Source organism: Dama dama, chromosome 1 (genome assembly GCF_033118175.1).
Source record: "Dama dama isolate Ldn47 chromosome 1, ASM3311817v1, whole genome shotgun sequence".
Taxonomy (NCBI): domain Eukaryota; kingdom Metazoa; phylum Chordata; class Mammalia; order Artiodactyla; family Cervidae; genus Dama; species Dama dama.
In genome coordinates, this window is record NC_083681.1 from 51,137,633 (window position 1) to 51,159,216 (window position 21,584).

The 21,584-nt window shown below is 47.5% G+C and overlaps 1 protein-coding gene across 1 annotated transcript in view; it reads right to left on the bottom strand.

Moving 5' to 3' along the window:
• The window catches only part of CLPB (ClpB family mitochondrial disaggregase), a 154,060-nt gene that overhangs the window by 35,336 nt on the left and 97,140 nt on the right, over positions 1–21,584 (bottom strand). Inside the window, exons 6-7 of the mRNA XM_061149504.1 lie at positions 14,154–14,251; positions 2,603–2,717 (exon numbers count right to left, since the gene is read on the bottom strand). Of these exons, the coding sequence (XP_061005487.1) occupies positions 2,603–2,717; positions 14,154–14,251 (213 nt within the window). The remainder of the gene's footprint in view (positions 1–2,602; positions 2,718–14,153; positions 14,252–21,584) is intronic.

A 21,584-nucleotide genomic window follows, 5' to 3' on the forward strand; every position in this document is an offset into this window, starting at 1 on the left:
AAATGGCCATTTATCAAATCAATTCATTCTGAGGCACTTCTTTGGCTGCCCACCCTCATGCTACCTCTGGGGTGCCAGGCTCCACCCAGCCAGCACACATCTGACACTAGCTGAGAGGACCCAGGGAGCACCCTGGCCTGCCCTCTAGATCTGCCCCGCTGTCCTGCACCTGCTTCAGTCCTAAGGCCCTGCCACAGATTCCGACCCAGAGAGTGCCTCATGCTCACGGGAGCTGGAAGCTGAACGCACTCTGAATGTTGTGAGTGTGATCCCTGGCTGCAGGGCTTCTAGCAAGGTGGGCCCTTACAAATGGAAGGGAATGTACTAACCCCACAGCCCAGGCCCCCACGCCCTCTGCGTCTTTCCCAGCAGCACTGGAGGCATAGCAGGGTCACCCTACACACCACAGGACAAGGAGCAGAGCATTTCAGATCTGAGGCAGACTGTGGGTGACAGACGGAGCTATGGGTAGGACAAGGCACTTGGCAGACATTCTGACAGCCCCAAGGAGGTGGGGAGTGGAACCCTCTACTGCGCCGGGCTGGCGGCAGGGAGAGACAAGGAGAAGGACCAGGGGAAGAGGCCAGTCTGGGGATGGGACTAGGGATCAGTCTCGGATTGAAGGAAACAACTGTGGGCCTGACCTATGGAGCACAGTGCCCAACGCTGGACAGTAAACATCTAGAGGAGGGGGCCTGGGTTTTATTGAGAACTGTCTGGTACATACTAGAAACAGCATATGCCTTACAGTCCTACAGTCCTGAGTTTGGATCCCTGGTACAAAGGTGAGGAAACTGATGCTCAAAGAAACTGAGTGACCAGCCTGAATTGCATAGCTGATAAGTGGCCCACCTGCCATTTGAGCCCTGGTTGACTGAATTCTTCCCACTTTAATGTCCTCCTCCCTCCCCTAATTTCTTCTGGGAGTCTCACAACTTATGGGCTTGAGAAGCTGGTGAGAAACAGGAGATCAGAGGAGTGGGCAACATGTGAGGAAACGACTGTATAAGAAGTGGAGGGTAAATACTATGATGGCAGCTATACTTCTGGCCCAAGTGGACATGAAACTCTAGTGGACCTGCTTCTCAGGCCTCGGCTCGGTCACTGATGTCTCCAATGGGTTCCTCCTCCTCTCTTCAACCCAAGAGATCCCAAGGTCTCCTCTCCTTTTACCTCAGACACGGCCTTGACAAAGAAGTGGGGGGTTGCCACCTCCAAGCTGAGGGTGGCTGTCTGTATTCAGACCCAAAAGGGCAGCCTGATGAGATCTGGGCCTGAGTAGTGGGGACATGTGTCTTCACAGAAGCTTTCCCTGGCTCCTGGGTGTGCCTGCAGGTAGCCTCTGCCCTCCAGCTGCTGAGGCAGATCTGGTCTATGGGCTCCTTGTAACTGCTGATGGTCAGGTCACGACCTGAACACGAGTCCCACTGGTGTGTGAGGATGATGGAGACAGGCTGGGCCCAGTGTGTCACAGGGATGGCCCAGTGTGACACAGGGTGTCACACTGTTCAATGACTCCTCTGGGACTCCACAATTTCAGCTTCATGTCTCCTTTTACAGGTGAGCAGAACTTGGTGCTGGGCGTGGCAGCTGCTGGGCTGCACCTGGTGGGACGAGAGGCAGCACTGGATGCACCTGACTAAGACATCACAGGGATGAGGCTTTTAAACCTGAGCTGGCAATCAGCTCACCTGAAGGGCCTCTCCGAATATAGACTTCTGGTCCATCGCCAGAGCTCCTGATCCCACAGGTCTGGGATCATATCTACATTCTAACAAGTTCCCAGAGAATGCTGACGCTGCTGGTCCAGCGGCCACTTTGAGAACCACTGCCTCGGTTCTGCCACTCCCTTGTCTAAGCCAGAAATAGGGTTCCCTTGCCCTTGCCTCATCTGTCTTGAGGTTATCCTCAGGGAGTCATGCATGTCAGGAGAACAATGGTGAGGCCACCATCCTGAGCACAACCCCAGTTATCTCTCTCTCCACTGGGGAGTGCATGGGCAGGAAGGTCAGGAGATGAGGGGTGACACCAGCAGGCAGTCTAGATTGCAAGATGGCAGAAGCGCTTCTGAGGTGGAGAAGGCACTCAAGACTTGTACAGGATGTTTTCCATAAAATTGAGCCAGCCTCCAACAAATTACATTGAAGGATGGCACAGTCCCCACTGGGAGACAAGTGACCAAAGTTCTAGTTCTGGCTCAGTTATGACAATACTAGTGATGGGAAAGCTCTTGTTCCTCTCTGGGTCTCAGTTTCTCCACCTGCAAAGTGGGGGGAGGGTGGGGTCAGTAGATCAGATGAAGGTCAGAGTTAAATTCAAAGCACGGAAAGAAGCCTTGAGCAAGTTACTAAAGTGTTCTGCCTCAACTTCCTCATCTGTAACATGGGCATTCAATGGGACCAACCTCAAAGGACTGTTGTAAGGATTAAATGACATGGCATATGCAAAGAGCTTAGAACACTGCCTGGTACACAGGAAGTACTCCACAAATGCTATGCTGTAATAATAATAGCCCCTTCTCCTCAGCTTGGAGATGGCAGGACCACACCTCACTGCAGCAGACCACAAACTTCTAGGCCCTCTTCGCTGACCATATACTCACCTGCACCCACGGTGGCGATGGCGCTCTCCTGGCCAATGATGTGCTCCTTCAGCCGCTGCTCCAGGGGAAAGCGGCGCCGCTCCTCGGCCTCCCGCTTCCGCTGCTTCTCTTGGTACTGTGGAGAGAGACGAGAGATGGAAGGAGGCTCAGGAGCGCCGGATCCAGGAGGACCCTAGTTTCATTCTATCCTCCCAACCCAGGTGGAAAAAGCAGAGGTCTGGGTCTCTGGGGGTTCTGATGGACAGCTCTGGCTCATTCTTTTCCCAGTCCCTTTTCTGAGTCCTCACCTCATTTCCCTACCTTGGTGGCCACTGCTCAGGGGTCCTGGCTTGCCCTGCTAGTAAAATAAGTACCGCTAGTATTGGGTTGGCCAAACGATCCTTATGGTTTTTCCATAAGACCTTATGAACTTTTTTGCCAACTCAATAGATTAACTCTTGAGTCTGGAGTCTGACAGAAGACTTGGTTTGAATTCCAGCTCTCTCACTTATAAGAAGTGATTACCTGGAGCAAGTTACCATGCTCAGTTTTCTCCTCTGTAAATTGGGGATTAAATATGATGCTGGATACAGAATGTGTCTAGTGCTATGGCTGGTAAGCACTAAGTGCTTATAAATATCTAGGTTCCTTTCCTTTTCTGCTTACCCTCTTGAAAACCATTTTTGGTTTTCAAATCAGAGCTATGAACACCCTCCAAGTCAATGATACTGCATTTTTCAGTTAAACACAACTATTCAGCAATTGCTATATTCCTGGCACTGTGCATGCCATAATGGAAAGGTGGGGAAGGGGCAAAGAGGAAGACTGGCCCCTGGCAGGCTTAGATCATGCTGAGTGCCTGGCAGGTGTCTGGCCTCTGGCTTGGTTCATTTCAGAAAAGACAGAAGCAGGAGGCTTGAGCTTTGTCCCACTGAAAGGGAGGGGAGAAGAGTCAGGTCTTGCCTTTAAACAGCTCTAAGTCAGCCAAGGGAGGCGAGGCAGGGTCTGTATGTACATGAATACTTCTCAGGCAGGACCAGCTGTTTCCCTTGTGGTTTTAAAGCATGTGTGCCTACATCTAGCCCTGTACCTATCACTGAAGATAGTTATTTCAAAATGAGTTTGCTGCATATTTGTGATTGTGTCTTACAATCAATTATGAGCCCCATTTTACTCACTGCTATTTCTGGCATGGGTCCTGGCACAGTGGAGGCAGCTGGTGAATGTTTACAAAAATGAAGTTGATGACAAATACAAAGAGGAATTAATAGCTAGACTGGGTGGTGTAGGAGTACACAGAAGGGAAGGATACATAAAGCATAAAACATTTCTGGGAGATGAGAGGCTTGAAGGAGCTGGAGTACTTGGCTAGTTGGGAGCTGTGGGACTATTTGGAGACTGGGTTGGAGGGTGAGTGCATGGGTCTGATGATAAAGCATCGATGGAGGCCAGGTGCTGGGGGCAGGAAGCAGGTCTTAAAGAGAGACAGAAAGACCCGGGTCTTCCGGGGGCTTCTCTTCCCTAGGGCTCCTGTAACACTGACAGCTTTCTAGAAAGCGAGCTTGCCAAGGTAAGGCCTTGTCACAAAAGTGGTGGCTGCAGATTGCTCTTGCGGGCAGAGTGGATGAAAAATACCTGCTACTTGGGCAGTGTTTTCCTGTTATGGTAGTGACCTTGACAGAAGTTAAAAAAAATAAATAGCAAACAATCCAATTTTGGCTGTTGCTATCAGTCTGTAACTGAAAGCTCCCATCAGTCCTGGGGTTTCATATGGAGCAATAATTCGGCGCCGATCCCAGCGGAGCGACGCTTGCTGGTTGGAATCCAGCACGTCACTGTGCAGCTCCCTCAGGCACCACATACATCACCTGGCTCTGCTGACTCCAGCCATATATCTGCCTCCTCCTCCTCCCTGTCCACCCAGCCCCTCTCAGCACTTGGGTCCACTGGGCTGAGAGGCTCCGATGGAGAGATGCATACATGCAGGCTGGTACAGCACCGGCCAGCGGCCTGGCCCGCTTGCAGCCAGGCAGGATGCAGAAGGAACCTGGCCTCTGAGAGTTTGTGAGGTCGGTTTGTTAGGTCACTTCTCCTCAGGGAAGGGGACTCCCACCTCTGGGCCTTTTGTTCACACTGCTCCCTCAGCACATAAGTCTTCTCTATTCCCACCCACCTCTAAGTGATCTCAGCTTAAACACCAAATTGTCTAAAAAGCCTGTTGCCCTGGCACCTCCAGAGCACTTACTTAACTGCCTGTTTCTGTCTCTTTACTCCACGCATGAGGAAGTAGTGACAAAGACCATGCTCTATTCATCCCTGTAACTCCAGCACCTAGCACAGGGCCTGGCTCACAGAAGGATTCAATTTGTGTTGCCAAGTGAATGAGGTGACTGCCGTCTGTGAGATGGCTGCTGTGTGCCAGGCATGGTACTCAGAACTTTCTGTGTAGTGTCTCACTGAATTCTTACAGCAGTCCCTATATGAAGTTTGACACCTTTCTGGCTCATGGTGAGGCACATCGTGTGGCAGAAAAAGCCAGCTTTGCTCCAGAAAGACCTGAATTTAAACCTCACCTAATCTACTTGGGCTTCCCAGGTGGCTCAGTGGTAAAGCATCCACCTGCCAATGCAGGAGACATGGGTTTGATCCCTGGGTCGGGAAGATTGTCTGGAGAAGGGAATGAAAACCCACTCCAGTATTCTTGCCTGGGAAATCCCATGGACAGAGGAGCCTGGAGGGCTACAGTCCACGGAGTCAAAAAAGATTGGACACGACTTAGTGACTAAATAAAAACAACAACAACAAATCTACTTAATAGTAAGCTCACCTTGGGGAAGTTAATTCAACTCCCTGAATTTCAGTTCCTCGTCTCCAGCATGGCAATGGTACTCATACCTACCTCATAGGATCCTTGTGGGATGCTGGTGAGAATTAAGTGAGATGATGCATATGAAGCACTGGGCAGGTCTCTGGCACACAGCGAATGTATATGTGGAAGTAGCTGTGTGAGAGACTCAGTGGCCAACATAGTATCTGGCCTGTGTAGGCCTTTGATAAACTTTGCGAACTTCTTCTTTACTGCATTTTGATAACTAATTTTCTAACCCAGTGCCTTTGTTTTTGTTTTGGTGCTAGAACTAATTTTATCTGCATGGAGCCCGACTGATAAGGGGAAGAAGTGCTCTGGCTTAAGCAGAAGCCAGGAGTCAAGTCCACTGGGATGCCCCCATGGACCAGTGTGGTTCCTGAGGCTTCTCCCCAGGAACCCTGAGTCTGCTGGGCAGTCTCAACACCAACTGAGTTTTCAGGACACCTCCACTGCCTGGGGTGTCTCAGCTGTGCCTGTCAATTTTCCTTACATGGTAGAGAATTCCTCCTCTAGGTGCTTTCCACCCATCGGTTTGTGGGGCCTCACTAAACACACCTCTTTTTCCTTTGCTGCAGGCAAAGCTTAACAGGAGTTTCCCCACTACTCTGTTGGTTTGGGTGCCACCATCATGGCCTCCCTGAGTCTTCTCCAGGGCAACATTTCTACCTTTTGTAACTCTTTTCAGTGTCATGATTTTAGGTAATCTTAGTATTCTTTTTATTTTCTTGAGCAATGGGAAAGGGTTCTGGACTTCTATGGGGTGAGCATCAGGTTTCTCAGGAGCTCTCTAAATAGTACTGGGAAAGAGTCAACCTATGGCCTAAATTTGAGCATACCCTGATTCGAGTACAACCCCCTCTACGCCTGGAGCCCTATATAGCTCTTCAGAGAAACTTCTGAAACTGGACCAGACTTTTTGATAAAAATGTACAGGACAATGGGATTAAACCATGTATGAGGTTACTTCCTCATGCTCTTTCCCAAATGCTTAGCACAGAGCTTACATTAAAAAAATATGTTGAGGACTTCCCTGGTGGTCCAGTGGTTAAGAATCTGCCTGCCAATGCAGGTTTGATCACTGGTCTGGGAAGATGCCACATGTCAAGGGAAGCCTGTGCACCACAACAACTGAAGCCCACGCTCCACAACAAGAAAAGCCACTACAATGAGAAGCCCACACAAGCAATGAAGAGTAGCTCCCACTCACTGCAACTAGAGAAAAGTTCACACGCAGCAATGAAGACGCAGGCAGCCAAAATTATAGTGTGAGCTATAAGTTCAGGCTTATGGACAGCTAACCAGTGGAAGAACCTAGGGAAGGAAATCACTTGGTCTTTATGTATTCTCTTTGGGAGGAGAGAGAAGGCCCTTGGTAAGGGTCCATGAATGTGGGCTACTGTTGCTCCTGGCTTCCTGAGGAAATGGGAAGGAAGGCTACAGGGAATGAGGTCAAGGCTCTGCTCTGACAGGGTTCCAGTAGAGGAGGGGACAGGGTAGGTGACCCAGCCTGCAGAAGCAGAGGACACTGGGTGGAGACGCACTAGGAGGAAGCCACCAGGAGAGCAGGAGTGGAGAGTGATCATCTTCTTAATAAAAGCCACATGCAATTAGCTTCAGAAGCCCTCACCTGGAGCCAGCAGCAACCAGCTCCCTATGCTGCATCTCGGCTGGATAATCGCAGCCACTGGTTTTCATCATTCTTGATTTAATATGGCACCCCTCCTGGCTCTGAGTGCATTTACAGGAAAGGGCTGGGAGGCTGAGGCGAAGCCTAGCTGAGCTCTCGTTAGGAGGTGGGTGGCTGGGCAGAGCAGCTCTGTGGGTGAGAGTTACAGGGAGAAGGGTATGGCAGCACCCCTGCTGCTGGGCATTACTCAGGGAATACATCTGATAATAAACCTGGCGATGTGTTCACTGAGAAGGGAGCTAGGACAGGGGGGGTTGGCAGAATGAGACCCTGAGGAAAAATAGAAGTGTGGCAGAGGGAAGAAAAGAGAGGCCAAGATGCAGATTGCCTTTAGAGGGAGGTCAGGGCACAGAGCCCCCTGGCTTCTCACAGACTCAGATATGCCCCATCCTCCTGACTCCCTGGATCCACCCCAACTCACATCATAGTCAGGGCTTCTACCATGTGCTGAAGCTGGGGGAGGCAGAGAGGCCTGGGTGGGGAGGTCAACAAAGTGGGCAGAAGATGAGACTGGGGGGGCAGGTGTGGGATGATGGAAAGAGTCCTGAGAAGAGGGAATGATGACAAGAGGAGCACAGGGGGTCCAACAAAGGAGGCTGGGAAATGCAGAGCAGACAGGAGGGGAGAATGGGGGATGAGAGGGGCACCTAAGGGACTTGAGAGTCTCTTGAACTAGCTCAGAGCCCACATCTGTACAGAGGAAAGCTGGGTACAGTACCGGCATCAGTCCCATGAAGACTTGGTGACTGCTATGCCAGCATCCCAGGGTCCATTCTCTCCTCCACCTGATCCTCCTCTTGCTGCCAGAACAGTATTTTTAACATGTTAATTGGATCATGTTGCTCCTCTGCAAATAGCTGGGTTGCTCCAGAGACAAGAATGGTGAGAGACGGCTAAGAGGGGCACAGAGGGGCTGAGGTGAGAAAATGGGTTGTATGCTCCTCTGTGCGTCACATCAGGAGGTACCTGTGACTGGGGATGGTAATTTTGATCATCTGATCAAGGTGGGCTGCGCCAAGTTTCTCCACCATCATCTTCCCCTTATGTAATTAACACGCGTCTTGTAGGGTAGGACCCAGAGACTATGTAAATACCCTATTACTCCTCAAACTTCCACTCCTTAGTCTGAGTATGGACTGATGAATCTTGCCTGATTTGGGACCAGCTGTTCTAACCCTCATAGCCCTATAGAGGTCAGAGGATCTCCTCCGTCATCATCCAGAGAGGAAGTTAATTAAAGCAGGGTCCCACTGGTAGCAAGTAATAAAGGCAGAACACTAAGTCCTGCAGTCTGATTCTAGTGCCTGCACCTTCCACCCAGGAGATAAGAAAAGACCCGTTCTTGCTTTTAGGGAGTTCAGAGCCTATTTAGGGAAAGGAGATTTGAAACACAAATTTCATATTCCTACTTTTAGCATGGGGATACCTAATGAATTTATTGAAAATAAACATCAGAGGGTGTTCTTGCCAGAAATGCACAGCCTGAATTGAATCATAAAGAAACATTAGACAAACCCAAAATGAGAACAGTCTACAAAATAACCAGCTTGTACTTGTTAGAATGTCAAGAAAGACTGAGGAACTGTTTCAGATTAAAGGAGACTAAATAGACATGACAACCGAATCCAACTTTGGATCCAGAATTTTCTTTCCTTGTAAAGTGAACTATTGGGACAACTGGTGAAATGTGAATAACATCTGTAGATTAGTTAATATTAATGTTCTGATTCTGATAATTGTATTGAGGTTATATAGAAAATGTTCTTTATTTTTTAGGACATTCATACAAGTATTTGGGGGTAAAGGGGATCATGTATATACAACTCTCAAATAGTTCAGAAAAAGTATATATCTTTATATTATTCATCTCTACATAATAAAGCAAGTATGATAAAATGTTAACAACTGGTAATATGGGTGAAAGTTTATGGGAATTTGCTATACTATATTTGAAGTTTTGTAAAAATAAAAGTGAAATAAATCAGGACAATGCTTACCCTTGAGGGACAGATACTGATTGGAAGGGAGTATGATACAAATGAATGCTTGTAATACTCTACTTCTTGATCAGGTATATTCAGTTTGTGAAATTAACAGTGAGCTGTAGAGTTATTAGTACCTTATACAATATATTTCAACAAACGATTTTTTAAAAGTTAAAAGGGAAAGACAGAACGCAAAGGTCTATCCCCATAAAGCATGGAGTGCTCTGTCTGGCCCATGGAAAACCTATAATCAACTTATAGGCTGGTGGTGGTGGGTCAAGCACAGAGCCAGGCATGGTGTTGTCTGGGTCAAGCACAGAGCCAGGCGTGTGGCACACCAGCACTTGAAATGAGATGCTGAGCAGGGAGCAGGCTCGGTGAGGCAGGGAAGGGGGTCTCTCTTCATCCTAAGCCAGGCGGAACATAACCCTCCACCTTCCTGTGTACCCCACCCCTTCTCTCCTGATGCCTTCCTCCAGATCTGATGGGAGCACCCAGGCGTGCAGCCCAGAATGCGGGGCCCAAGGGAGCCCTGCATCCCCAGCTACCCCTACAGCAAATGAAAAAATACACAGACAGGAAATGTGCTTGTGATTCTGTCACTGGGATATGCAAATAAAATATATATGATAGACCTATCTGCCTAATATTCCTGCCAATTCATTCTCTGGGTGTGATTAAAATGAGCAATAAATTCCTCGTGAGTCTCGGTGGAGTGAGGATCTGGGAGTAGAGACGCGGGCTGCCACCAGCACGTCCCCTTTAGCTGAATATTCATCATGGAATAGCTCCCCATATTTTTGTTTTATCTGCCATCATGTGCACAGAGATATATTTCCACCTCTCTGTTGTCTCTTAGTTAAGATGTGAAAATGGTCTAAGCTCTAAGTATTAAACCCTTCAGCTTGTGAAATCTTTCAAAGTGAGATCACAGGTTACCTTCTCTATGAAGCCTGCCCTGCTCATTCTGCCTGGAGGTGATCCATGCTTTCTTGGAACCCCCACAAGCTCTGTGTGGGCCCCTCCGAAGGCACAAGTCAGCTTGTGGGTATCAGAGCTAAGAGTGCCTGTCTCTCCCCATCTTCCTCTCCTAATACCCAGCTCAGGAGACAGGAGTTGGGCTTCATCTACCTCTTGATCTTCTCAGGGAGCCTAGAAGGCTTCCATACACAGAGACTGCTGAGAGAACTAAGCAAATAAGCCATGAGAAACAAATCATTTAGGCCACTTAAAGTGACAGAGATTCTTAGAAAAGTGACATAAAAGGCAGAATAAAATAAAAAACTAGGCTTATGGATAATTCTAAAATGGGAAAACCATCAAGAAATAATAAGTGAAAAAATACAGATTCCAAACATGGAATTAGGGTCATAACTCAAATACTTTCAGGACCAAGAAGGAAATATAAATGCCTGACAGTTAAGCATATAACATGGTAGGAAACAGATACCTGTGGCTGGAGAGACCATACTACAACCTCTAAGGCATTACACTCACATTAAAAAAAAAACTCTGAATTGGCAAAATAAAATGTGGCTGCCAGTTTGAGACCCGTGGTTTGTACAGAAGGCTATCAACCAGGTTAAGAAAAAAAAAAAACAAAAAACACTTATATATAGATATGGTCCAGAAAAGGTAAATGTAGTATCCTAAGAGGAATGCTCTGATTCATATCTCAATAGCTGCTTATAATAGCCTGATTTTCAAAAGTCACGTTTTATTTTACCTTCAGTTTTCTCACCTGTAAAAGGGGGGGAAATAAGAGTTACCTCATAGCTTTGTTACAGCATTAGAAAAATTATGTATTAGAGCACCTGGCAGAGTACCTAGATGCACTTGATAAATGGTACCTACTATTACCATAAATAATTAAAAACATTAATAATAGTTATATATAGGTAGTAGGGCTAAAATGCTTTTAACTGAGGTTCAGTTCAGTTGACATCTCTTTCAGGAAGCCTTCCTTGATCTCTTAGGCAGGATTAGAAGCCACCGTGGGTTGCCACAGTCCCTGGGCTTCCCTGGGACTGATGACTCAGTGGTGTCACACTTTACTTGTCTGTTTCCTCACCAGACTGTGAGCTCCTTGAGGGGTTCACCCAGATATCTTTTTCCCACCTAGCCCTGAACCTGGCATACAGATGTCATTTATAAATATGCACTGACTTTAATTATCTTCATTTCATATTGTCCAGATTTTCTGAAATGGGAAAGATGACTTTTATAATCACAAATTTTCTATAAAGAGTGCATATTTGACTATAGAGAGGTAGGTGTAGGTGGAAGAGGCTGAGCTGGATGGCAGGGAGATGCCGGATGGACAGAAGGGGAGAAAGATAAGATCGGAGTGGTGGTAATCCGTGTCTAGACAAAGAGCAAGGACATGAGGTCTCAGGCTGGAGCCTCAGTACCCTCCAGGCCTGAATCATTATGTCACTGACATAGGGCCTGAACTCAAGAGCTGAGCAGCTGCTGCTTACTTCCTGGCAGAGGGTGACATAACCCAATCTAAAGCAGTATTTCCGCCCTGAAACTCTTCCTCACAGTTTTGAAGAGGTAGTTTTTTTGCAGCCTGGAGAAAAAAAGCAGAGCAGAAAGAATGGGTGACCATGGAGATGCTGAGCAACTGAGAGAAAGACAATGCTGCTGATGTCCAGGGAGAGCTGAGGGTGGTTCACGTGGGTAGAATCTGAGGGGACCCCAGAGCAATCAGGTGGAGGTGCTCAGTAGACAGCTGAACATTACAGAAGAGGAAATCCAGCCTGCGTAAAGGGATCAAGTGCAGAGAGGTGATGACAGGGAAACAGTCTTCATGTTGAGAGGTGACAAAACCCCTGGCTGACTCTGAGTGGTCTTCTAGCCTCAAAAGGCAGCCCCTGCCCTGGGTCACAGCTCTGTGAGGTGTCTCCTTCTGGCAGCAGTCACCCATTAAGCCTGGCTCTGTCCTAGCCCTGGCACTGAATCCATTTCCTCTCCTCCCCTCCTCCTCACAGCCGTCTCTGTGCCCATGCGCAGTCTCTCCTTTCCTGGCCAGATGCCCCACTGCCTTCAGCCTTTTCTCACAGCACAGTTTTGCTTGCCTCCTTGCTGCTCACCTCTGCACAGATTCTGAGAGCTCAGTCTACTCAGAAGGTAGCCTTCTGTGGTCTAGAAGAATCTGACTGGCACAGAGGCAGCAATTGCCACTTACTCACTTGGGACACTGACTTTGTATTGATGTGGCTGACATCAAGACATTTCCTGGGCAGCCAAGTTTCGTTAGGGTCCCTCAGGAGGCCTAACCTTTCCATCCCTGCTGATACAAAGAGGTCTGTTCTGCTTTACATGACCAGACCAGTGCTGGCCCTATGTCACACTGCCTTACGAAACAGGAGTTAATTTTGGCCAAGGACAGCGCTGGCTCTCAGGGGACAGTGGCTGGGCCTGAAAGGGGAGAGAGTCAGGGATGCAGTCCCTGAGGTGATGTCAAACAGTGCTCAGAGATTTCCTCAGAGAATGGGGGAAGCTGATCCAACTCTAGGGCAGGAACATGGGATTAGCTGTGTCCAATAAGTTGTGAGTGAAGTAAAGGATCCTACTTCCAGGCTGAGCATGTAGCTGCAGGTGGGAGGCCCTCTAGAGTGCTCTCTTCCAGAGGGCAGCTGTTCTGCCAGTCAGGTCCCTCAGCATCGCGGACGAGCAGAGCTCGCCCCTGCTGACCCATGATGGATGATAGACATGTAGCATGAGGTAAAAATGAATCTTTGTTGTTTTAAGCCACTGAAATTTTGGGTTGTTACAACAGCATGACTTAAGTTTATCCTGATTGCTACACAGACCAGTGGTAGATTGAATGGAACCATAGAAACCATTTAGTTACAGTGTTTTCCTTTCACAGAGGTAAACGGAGCTTCAAGAGCGGAAGCCCTTGCCCGAGGTGACACAGTCAGTGAGGCGGTGGGATCACAACCCCAGCTGAGTGCTCAGTCAGGGGACCTAACCTAAGTGCTCTTACTCAAGACATAGACTATCTGCCACTAGGTGGGACCTGCCACTCTTAATCATCTCAAAGTACTACAGCCAATTTGCCAGAGAGAGGTTCCATGAAGCTGGAAAAAACCCAAGACTGAGAGTCAGAAACCAAGCCTTCCAGTTCCTGTCCTGCCAGTGAACACACCACATGATCTTGTGTCCAAGTCTCAGTAACAGTTTTGATGCTAACTCACTCTGGGACCAAAGGCAGTCACAATACACCCCTGGGCTCCAGTTTCCCCAGGAAGAAAAGAAATAATTTGATTGAGGTTTCAGAGATTTAAAATGTGTGTCCCACAGCATAGCCTCCATGGAGGCTACCCAGGGGGAAAGGATAGGCTCTCCTTCAAACAGAACAGCTCTATTTTCCTCTGACTTCTTTATTTTACTTTGATAAGATTTCCCATCACTGGACTTGATGGGTTCTCAGGTCCCTGCCAGCTCTGACATTTGTGATTCTAGTTCTTAGATTCTGCCAAGTACTTTCTAAGTTATAACTGGGTGGCTGAGAGGAGCAGAAGGCAGCCTGTTTTTAGAAGGTTCAAAAGTCTGGATGAGAAGATCAAATTAAGATGAAGACTGTTTTGCCCCATACTCTACATAAGGATCTCTGGAGTGTAAATGGAGGGAAGGGGCCAGGGAAAAGTTCTAGAAGGAGAGATGATGGAAAAGAGTTACTTGATGATGCTGCAGAGTGCATGAGACCTGAGGAAATAGCACTGAGGCGAAGATTTTGTCCTGCTATCCCCTCTCCTTCATGGAAGGAGCTGGAAGGCTCACTGCCTGAGAAACTGGATTTAAAAGTTAGTCCTCAGAACCCAGAAGTGGCTCAGGCTTCTTCTTGGTCAGGAAGGGGGATGCCTCCTATTCTTGATAAGTGGAGGCTGGATTTGTATTTAAATAGACAATAGTCCTCTAAGGAGAAGTGGCCTTTGGTGTAGAGTCTGACATAATTTAATGAGTGAAAGATGAAATGAAGCATGGAGTGCCCTCAGGCCGTCTCCTTTCTTTGAGACTTACCTTGGTCTCAGAAGTCCTTAAAAGCTTCATCACCTCCCCTTCTCGAGCATAATCCAAGGGTGTGTGTCCCATTTCATTCCTCTGCAAGGGGTTGGCTCCTGACAGGAGGAGAAGAAGAAAAAGAGCCTCTATGAGTGATCAGTGGACCCTCAGCCTTCCCTGGGAGGTGGCATAGGCCTTTACTTCAGTGTAAGGAATGCTCACAGAAACACGGAGCAACAAAACCTAAGAGATTGAAACACATGCCAAGCTACTCTGAGAGAGGAGCTCTCGGTCCTCTCTGACACAGAAGTAAGGGTATTGAGGCTCCTACATGTGCATGCACGCGTGCCACATAGGCAGGTGCCACACACACAGATGTGCTATACCCACATAGAGAGGTGCCACACACACAGATGTGCTATACACACACATAGGTGTGCTGTGCCTACAAAAATATACACAGCGGAACATGCTAACAAATATACCAATACACATACAGATTAATACACCCCAACTCCAATGCATTCTTCATTAAAATGTCTGCATTATCAAATTTGTTTCTACACAGATGAACATTCATTCATAAAAATCATATAGAAATCTAAAGCACAGAGTATCCCAGGTAATGACAAGGCCCCTTCTTTCTGCTCTCTGCCTCTCCCTCTGCTTAATGCTCTCTCTTCCCTGCTCACTTCCTGCCTGCTAAAGTCAGCTGAGTTCTGGCCATCATCAGCAACCCAGCTGTGCCAACCCTCACCTGTGCTACTTGTTGTGTGTGCACCCAGGCAGGCATCTCCTCCAATCATTGGCTCCCATGATTCGAAGACAAAGAACTTTAAGTATAACAAAAAGAAGAGGCTTGCTTGGGGCCACGCATCTACCTTCTCTCACTTATAAGTGCCGGCAGCTGATGAGCCTGTGTAAAGTGTCTGCTTGGTGTAGAGCCTTGACAGTCATGGAAGATAGGTTACTTTAACCCCCACACTGTCAGAATCTCCTCCCCAAAGCCCAGATCTGGGCGCCTCACTCTCCTCTTTGAAAATTGACCATTCCATTCAATCTGTCCAACCTTGAATGAGCTGGGACTCAGGACATGGAAGAATCAGATCTGGTCCTGCCCCAAAGCACTCCTCTCAAGAACTATGTGTTAAACGGAACATTAAAGTAACAGACAAACCAATACTCTTTGACCTTTATTGCTAAGGAAGTGCGTTGTCTATACTTAAAGAAGGGTTAAGACACAGTCCCTGCCATGAGGAGGTAGTAAGTTGGCCAGGGACACTAAACACACAGGAAAGGCTGCGTCACCGTGAGGCCCAGCTCAGAGGGGATATTCAGTCACTGTTTGCTGATGGAGAGCAAAAATCAGTGTTTCTCACCCAGGCTGAGGCAACATTCATATCATGATATAAAACCATTCCTATTGAAACTCTCTGCTTCTTAAGGACTATAAACCTATCAACAATGATAATCATTTATTAAGTATTTACACATGGCTGTCTGCCGCGGCTGCAGAGGAAGAAGTGTGGGAGGAGGAGGGGAAAGGAGCAGAGAGCATAAAGCACGATCCAGACCAAGGAAGCTTATTATCAATAAGAAAAATTAATACCTTTTTACACGATTCTATTTTCTAATAGGAAGCTAGTACAAAATAAAATATTTAGATAATTTTTAATCACAATTCACATACCTTTCAAGGTACACAATTCAGTAGTTTTAAATACACTTCCATCATCATATAAGCCTCACCAGTATCTAATTCCAGATCATTTCAATCATCTTGAAAAGAAACCCCATCACCATTATCAGAGACATTCACCACTTCCCCCAATCCCAGAAACCATTAGTCTGCTTTCTGTCCCTATATTTGCCTACACTTGACATTTCACATAAATGGTATCATACAGTGTGTGGTCTTTTGCATCTGGCTTAATTTACCATGTTTTCAAGGTTCATCCATGATGTAGCACATGTCATTCATGCTACAACATGAATGTAGGAATATAGCATGTACTTCATTCTTTTATGGCTGAATAACACTGCATTCTATGGACATACCCTATTTTGTTATTCATCAAGCTCATGAACATTTGAATTGCTTTCCCCTTTCGTCTATTATGAATATGTTGCTATGAATATTTGTGTACAAGTCTGTTTGAGTGGATGTATTTTTCTATGTCTCTCTGGTATATATCTAGAAGTGGTGATGATGATAATAACAGCCACTAGTGTTTACTATTTACTCTGTATTTTATATATACTATCAACCATACTGAGGAGTAGAAATTAAAATTCCTATGCTATAGACGTGGAAACTGGGCTCACGTGGAAACTAGCCCAAGGTCACAAAGTTGGTGATTTGCTTGGACCAGGAGTCAAACCTACTCCAGGTTTTCTTAACCACAATTCTTCACACTCCCACCAGGGCAGCCACAATATAACCCTGGTGAAAAATCATTCCATGGTTTTCACTGCTTATAGGATAAAATGCAACCTCCCTAATGAGGAGAGTGTCTGGGTTCTTCCTAGCTAGTTAGGCAAGTCCTCAAAGCTCAGCTGGAGCCTGATTCTTTCTTTCAATTCTGTTGGTGCTTGCTTACTGGGCACTGTATATCAGGGCCCTGTACGTAGGGAGATGGGAGACTGCCAAAGCCAATGAATAGGTTTTTTTTTTTTTTTTTTTTAACATTTCTTGATCACTCTGCAGCAACTGATACCTTGGCCACTCTCTTCTTTGAGTTATAAAAACCACTTTTCAGGTTTTCCTCACACCCCTGAGACCATTCCTTCTGTCTCCTCTGCAGGCTCCTGGTCCCATCTTTTAGATTAGGTGCTATCTAGAGTCTAGGCACAATTCCAGCTCTCCAGAAGCTAAAAGGGACGAGAGACGACCATGCAACAACAACTCAGGTCAAGTGTGATTAGTGTGCTGAAGGAGGGACAGCAGGCCTACAGAGAGAGGTCCAAGAAGACCACAGTGCTAAGGGGCTTGTTCACCTGACCCAGTCTTCCCAGCCAGCCCTGTTCTGTCTGGCGCTCAGCACTGAAGGTTTGAGAGGCAGAGGCAGACAGCATCGTCCCTTTCCTCAAAGCTCCTGGACCACAGCTAGGGCTGAAAGAGAGCTACAATCACTCAGTGGAAAGGCCTCTCCTCCCTGAGGCAGTCTCAAGGGGAGCTCTGTCACTGAATATGGGCTAGAGTGGCAGAGGGGTGTGGGAGAGACCTCTGGAAGGGAAAGAAAAGAAGAGCAAAGAGAAAAAGAGAACTGGGTAAGAGAGAAAAAATAGGAGACAGAAGGGGAGGGGGAGAGGAAGAGAGGAAGACAGTGGAAGAAAGAACAGAGGGTGAGATTAGTTGCTTCAAACAAGTGCTGTCAGTGATCTATATTTGCTTACAGAATGAAAAATGTGTGCCATAAACATTGGCCACTGAGTAATTTCTAGTAGGAGTTGTGTCACTTCTCATAAACGATGGGATGGGACAGGTAGGACATTTCTGCACCTGGGCCAGCTAGCACAGGGACGCCGTTTAAAGCAGTGCTGGGTCTGTCTCCAGTCCAAGAGCTCTCACCCAGGTTCACCCCAGCTAGCTAGCCTCCCCAAGGTTCTGGAGCCTCGGTTCAGCACATCTGCTCCCAGTTTAGGAAAGCTGAGGCTGGGGCGCCATGGGTAATGTCCATCTAATATTAGTCCCTCAGCCCCCGAACCCTTGCTCTGATGCTCTGACTTGACTAATTGCTGTAATAATTGATAGAACCTGACTTCTACAACTGATCGATTTCACCTCCACGACCAACGGCCACAAACCATTATACTCCAATAAATAACCACGTTGGGCCTCACCCGCCTGCCCTCTCCAGGGGCATCAAGATGGCCCATGCCCTGGTCTGACCTCACCATGCCTCCCACCCAGGGCCCCTCCGGGCCAAGCAGCTGGTCTAGAGGGTCAGGCTTCTGGGAGTAAGTCAGAGGGCTGGGCGGAGGTGGGAAGAGCTAATCGCAGGCCATCCGTCACCTCCCACTGGCTGTCTGGGGCTGGGGCCAACACCTGGAGCACCCCAGGCAGTATAGTGCAGGACTCCTCCCCTGCTCCAGATCAGTGTGTCCCAGCTTATAATATTTGATAAATAGCAGACTGGCTTCCTGGCAGCACTGCTGCGGCTGCGCCTGCCTGCTACAGCTGTGGAAGGTCACTCATTGGGGAAATATGTTTCTGTCAGTGGTATTGAAAAAAGTTTAGTGGAGTGACAGGCCTCAATTTTTCAAATTTTATTAACTCCATCCTCTTAACCATTTGTCTTGAATTCCTTCAGATTCTGGGGGATCTGTCAATAGGGCTCGGGCCAGGAAAGTAGGATGGGGGTGGATGGTCATGGACAGGTCCTGGCTGGTGCCAGTGACAGGCTGGGGTCTCAACAGCCAGGGCAGGGTGAGGCAGTGGCGCTGGCGTTGACGGGAGAGAGGGCCTGGCCCAAGGGGACCCAGGGAGCCTGCTACTCTTCTCTGATACAGCACCTGCCTTAGGTTTGACAGCCTTATAGGCTTTCTGAGGCGAAAGAGACCTTAATGGGGAGTTCTTCCAATTCCCTAAGAAGAGACCCGCCTCGACTACATTCGGAACAGGTGGGTCACCCTGGCTTCCTCAAGCATGTCCAGAGCCCCGTCCCAAGGTCATGGCCTGCCAAGGGGTTTCCCGCACTAAACTGAGGGCAGATTCTTTTTGCATGAGCCCCAACCTCTCTCTCTAACCTGACTCTCACCTTGGACTTCCTATAAACACCCATTCATCTTTTAAGACTCAGTTCAGGCTTCTTCTCCAGGAAACCTTCCTTATTATTTCCCTCTCACCCCAGATTTGGTGCGATCCTTTGTGCTCCATGAGCCTTTCTGCTTCTTTCTTATTACACTGATCACTATGTTATAATAGTCTGTCTCCATATAGGACTGAGAACTCTCAGAAATCAGGGTCCATGGTTGATCCACTGTTATATCCTGACTACCTAGCACAGGGGCCAGCACAGAACACATGTTCAGTAAGATTTACCAAATGAATGGACTTCTTTCCAGGTGTTATCTTCCAGAGCCACACACAACATGGCCATTCTTCCTGCTCCCAGAAAGGCCCTTCTCATAGCAAGTGAAGTGTGTGACCATGTTCCTTGTCCCCGTGGACCAAAGTCCTCAGTCTCTTCACTAGTTCTAAACCTCTTTGTCTTGGTGGCAGGTCAGGTCAAGCCCCCATACCCTCTATCTAGCTCTGTGAGTGGGAAGTGGGGAGGAAGTGGTTGCAGAGAGAGGTCCACTTGCCCTTCCTGGGGAGAGTGTGGAACCAGAGTGAGAGATGGGATTCAGGTCTCCTGACAGCAAGTCTGGGGTGGCAGAGGGGAAGAGGCGTGTTACTGCTTCCTCCCTTGACACCACTCTGCTCTGGCTTTCTGCTACTTCTGTGAATATCAAAGACAAGACAATGATGCAAAAGGCAAAGAAGAGAGCTTCAACAACAACAACAACAAAAACCAAACCCAGTAACTGCCCTATACAAATGTGTGAGGCTATATTATCGATAATATTGACAGGCTCCCCCACTCCCTCCCACCCCTGCAGTCCTATTGGCCATCCTGGCCTTTGAGGGATCTGGATCTACCACACCTGGTTTTCATGACTCACCCCTTTCTCCACCTGCAGCTGCCTCCCCGTCCCCTAAGAGTACACGGCCTGGAAACCAGCACAGATGAGGGTTACTGCTCCCTCGTTGTGTGACTAGGGTCTTGGGTCTTGCTTCACTTCTCTGATGGTCATGATCACAGCCCTGCCTACCTCAAGGGGTTCTATTTGGACTGAATAAGATAAAAAAACTGGGGGGGGGGGGGGGAGGGAGATTGTACAAGCTGTACAATGTTTTTTTGTAATAACTTATACATTCATTCTTCCAAACATTTCCATGTTTTTTTTGGACCACACCGCTCAGTTTGTGGATCCCCAACCAGGCAAGCACAGTCTCAACCACTGGACCACCAGGGAAGTCCCCTTTTTACTGTTGACTCCTTTAGCACCTTCATCCTAATTTTTACTATTTCAACAGTCTGTTTACTATCTCCAATTAGAAGTTATTATTGAATATAAGGGAAATTTTCCCCACGATCAGAGGTATCAATGTGGAGTGATTCACTCTTTTTGGCTGCAAGCTCCCCATCAAGGAAGCATTCTGAGACAGGGTGACCATATGAGAGAAGCCATGTGCCTGCCCTGTCTCCATACTCACCTCCACACTACCATCTGGGCGACTCCTCAGGCCTAGAACCCTGTCCCTCATCTCCCTGACTACCCAGGCCCTACCTCTTCTACAGGGCCCCTTCTCTGGGAAGCCTCTCCACCCCTCCAACTCTCAGTGCTCATCATCCATGGGCTCCTATTATCCTCCCACTCCTTCCTTTTCTGGGAGTCCACCTGTCTAGTCTTCCCAGTTAGTCTGTGTGTAGCTCCTCAGGTCAGAGATGTACTGATTCTCCATGTGTTCCCAGAGGCTGAGGGTTAGAGAGAAGCCCTGTCCAGGATGCTGCAGGGAGCACAGAAGTACTGGGAATAATGCTGTGGTTCCTGAACTTTTCCCCTAGACCACACTGAGCATTTCCAACAGAATCTGTATACATATGTACATGCGCACCTGAAGATATGCCTCCCAGGTAACCAAGAACCTTTACTGAGCATTGACTACGTGCCATACACAGTGCAGACTACTTCTTCCTATTTAATTCTTAATAAGAATTTGATATGGCTTCCCTGGTGGCTCAGATAGTAAAGAATCTGCCTGCAATATAGGAAACCCAGGTTTGATCCCTGGATCAGGAAGATCCCCTGGAGACGGAAATGGCAACCCACTCCAGTGTTCTTGCTTGAAAAATCCCATGGAGATAGAAGCCTAGCAGGGCTACAGTCCATGGGGTTGCAAAGAATCAGACACAACTGAGCGTCTAACACACAAGAATTTAATGAAGAAAGCAGGAGACGTATTATTTTTTCCATTTTACAAATAATTTAACTGAGTCTGGTAGAAGAGCAAGGTGAAAGACAAGCTAACATGTGTTGGGTGTTAAGGCCTTTATATGCAGTTTTTCACCATACAAAGACTCCTAAGAAAACAGAGGCTTAGAGAGCTAAAATAATTTGCCCACGGTCATTCAGCAGATAAATAGTAAATCTGGGACTTATTATATACTATTCTCTTTTTGAGAGAAATATATGTTTGAAATTTTACATAATAAAAAGTTGATTCCTTTTTTTAAAAGAAGCCAAGTCTGGTTTTTCCACCACATAGTGCTACTTTCCAAAGGTCTGATGACTCAAAAAGAGGGACAAATCATCTTTCCTCTTCCCCTCCAACATGCTCAGATGCTCCAAAGCCAGGTTTGGGGGTGTTTCCAGAGGCAGGTTTGGGGTAGACAGTTTTGT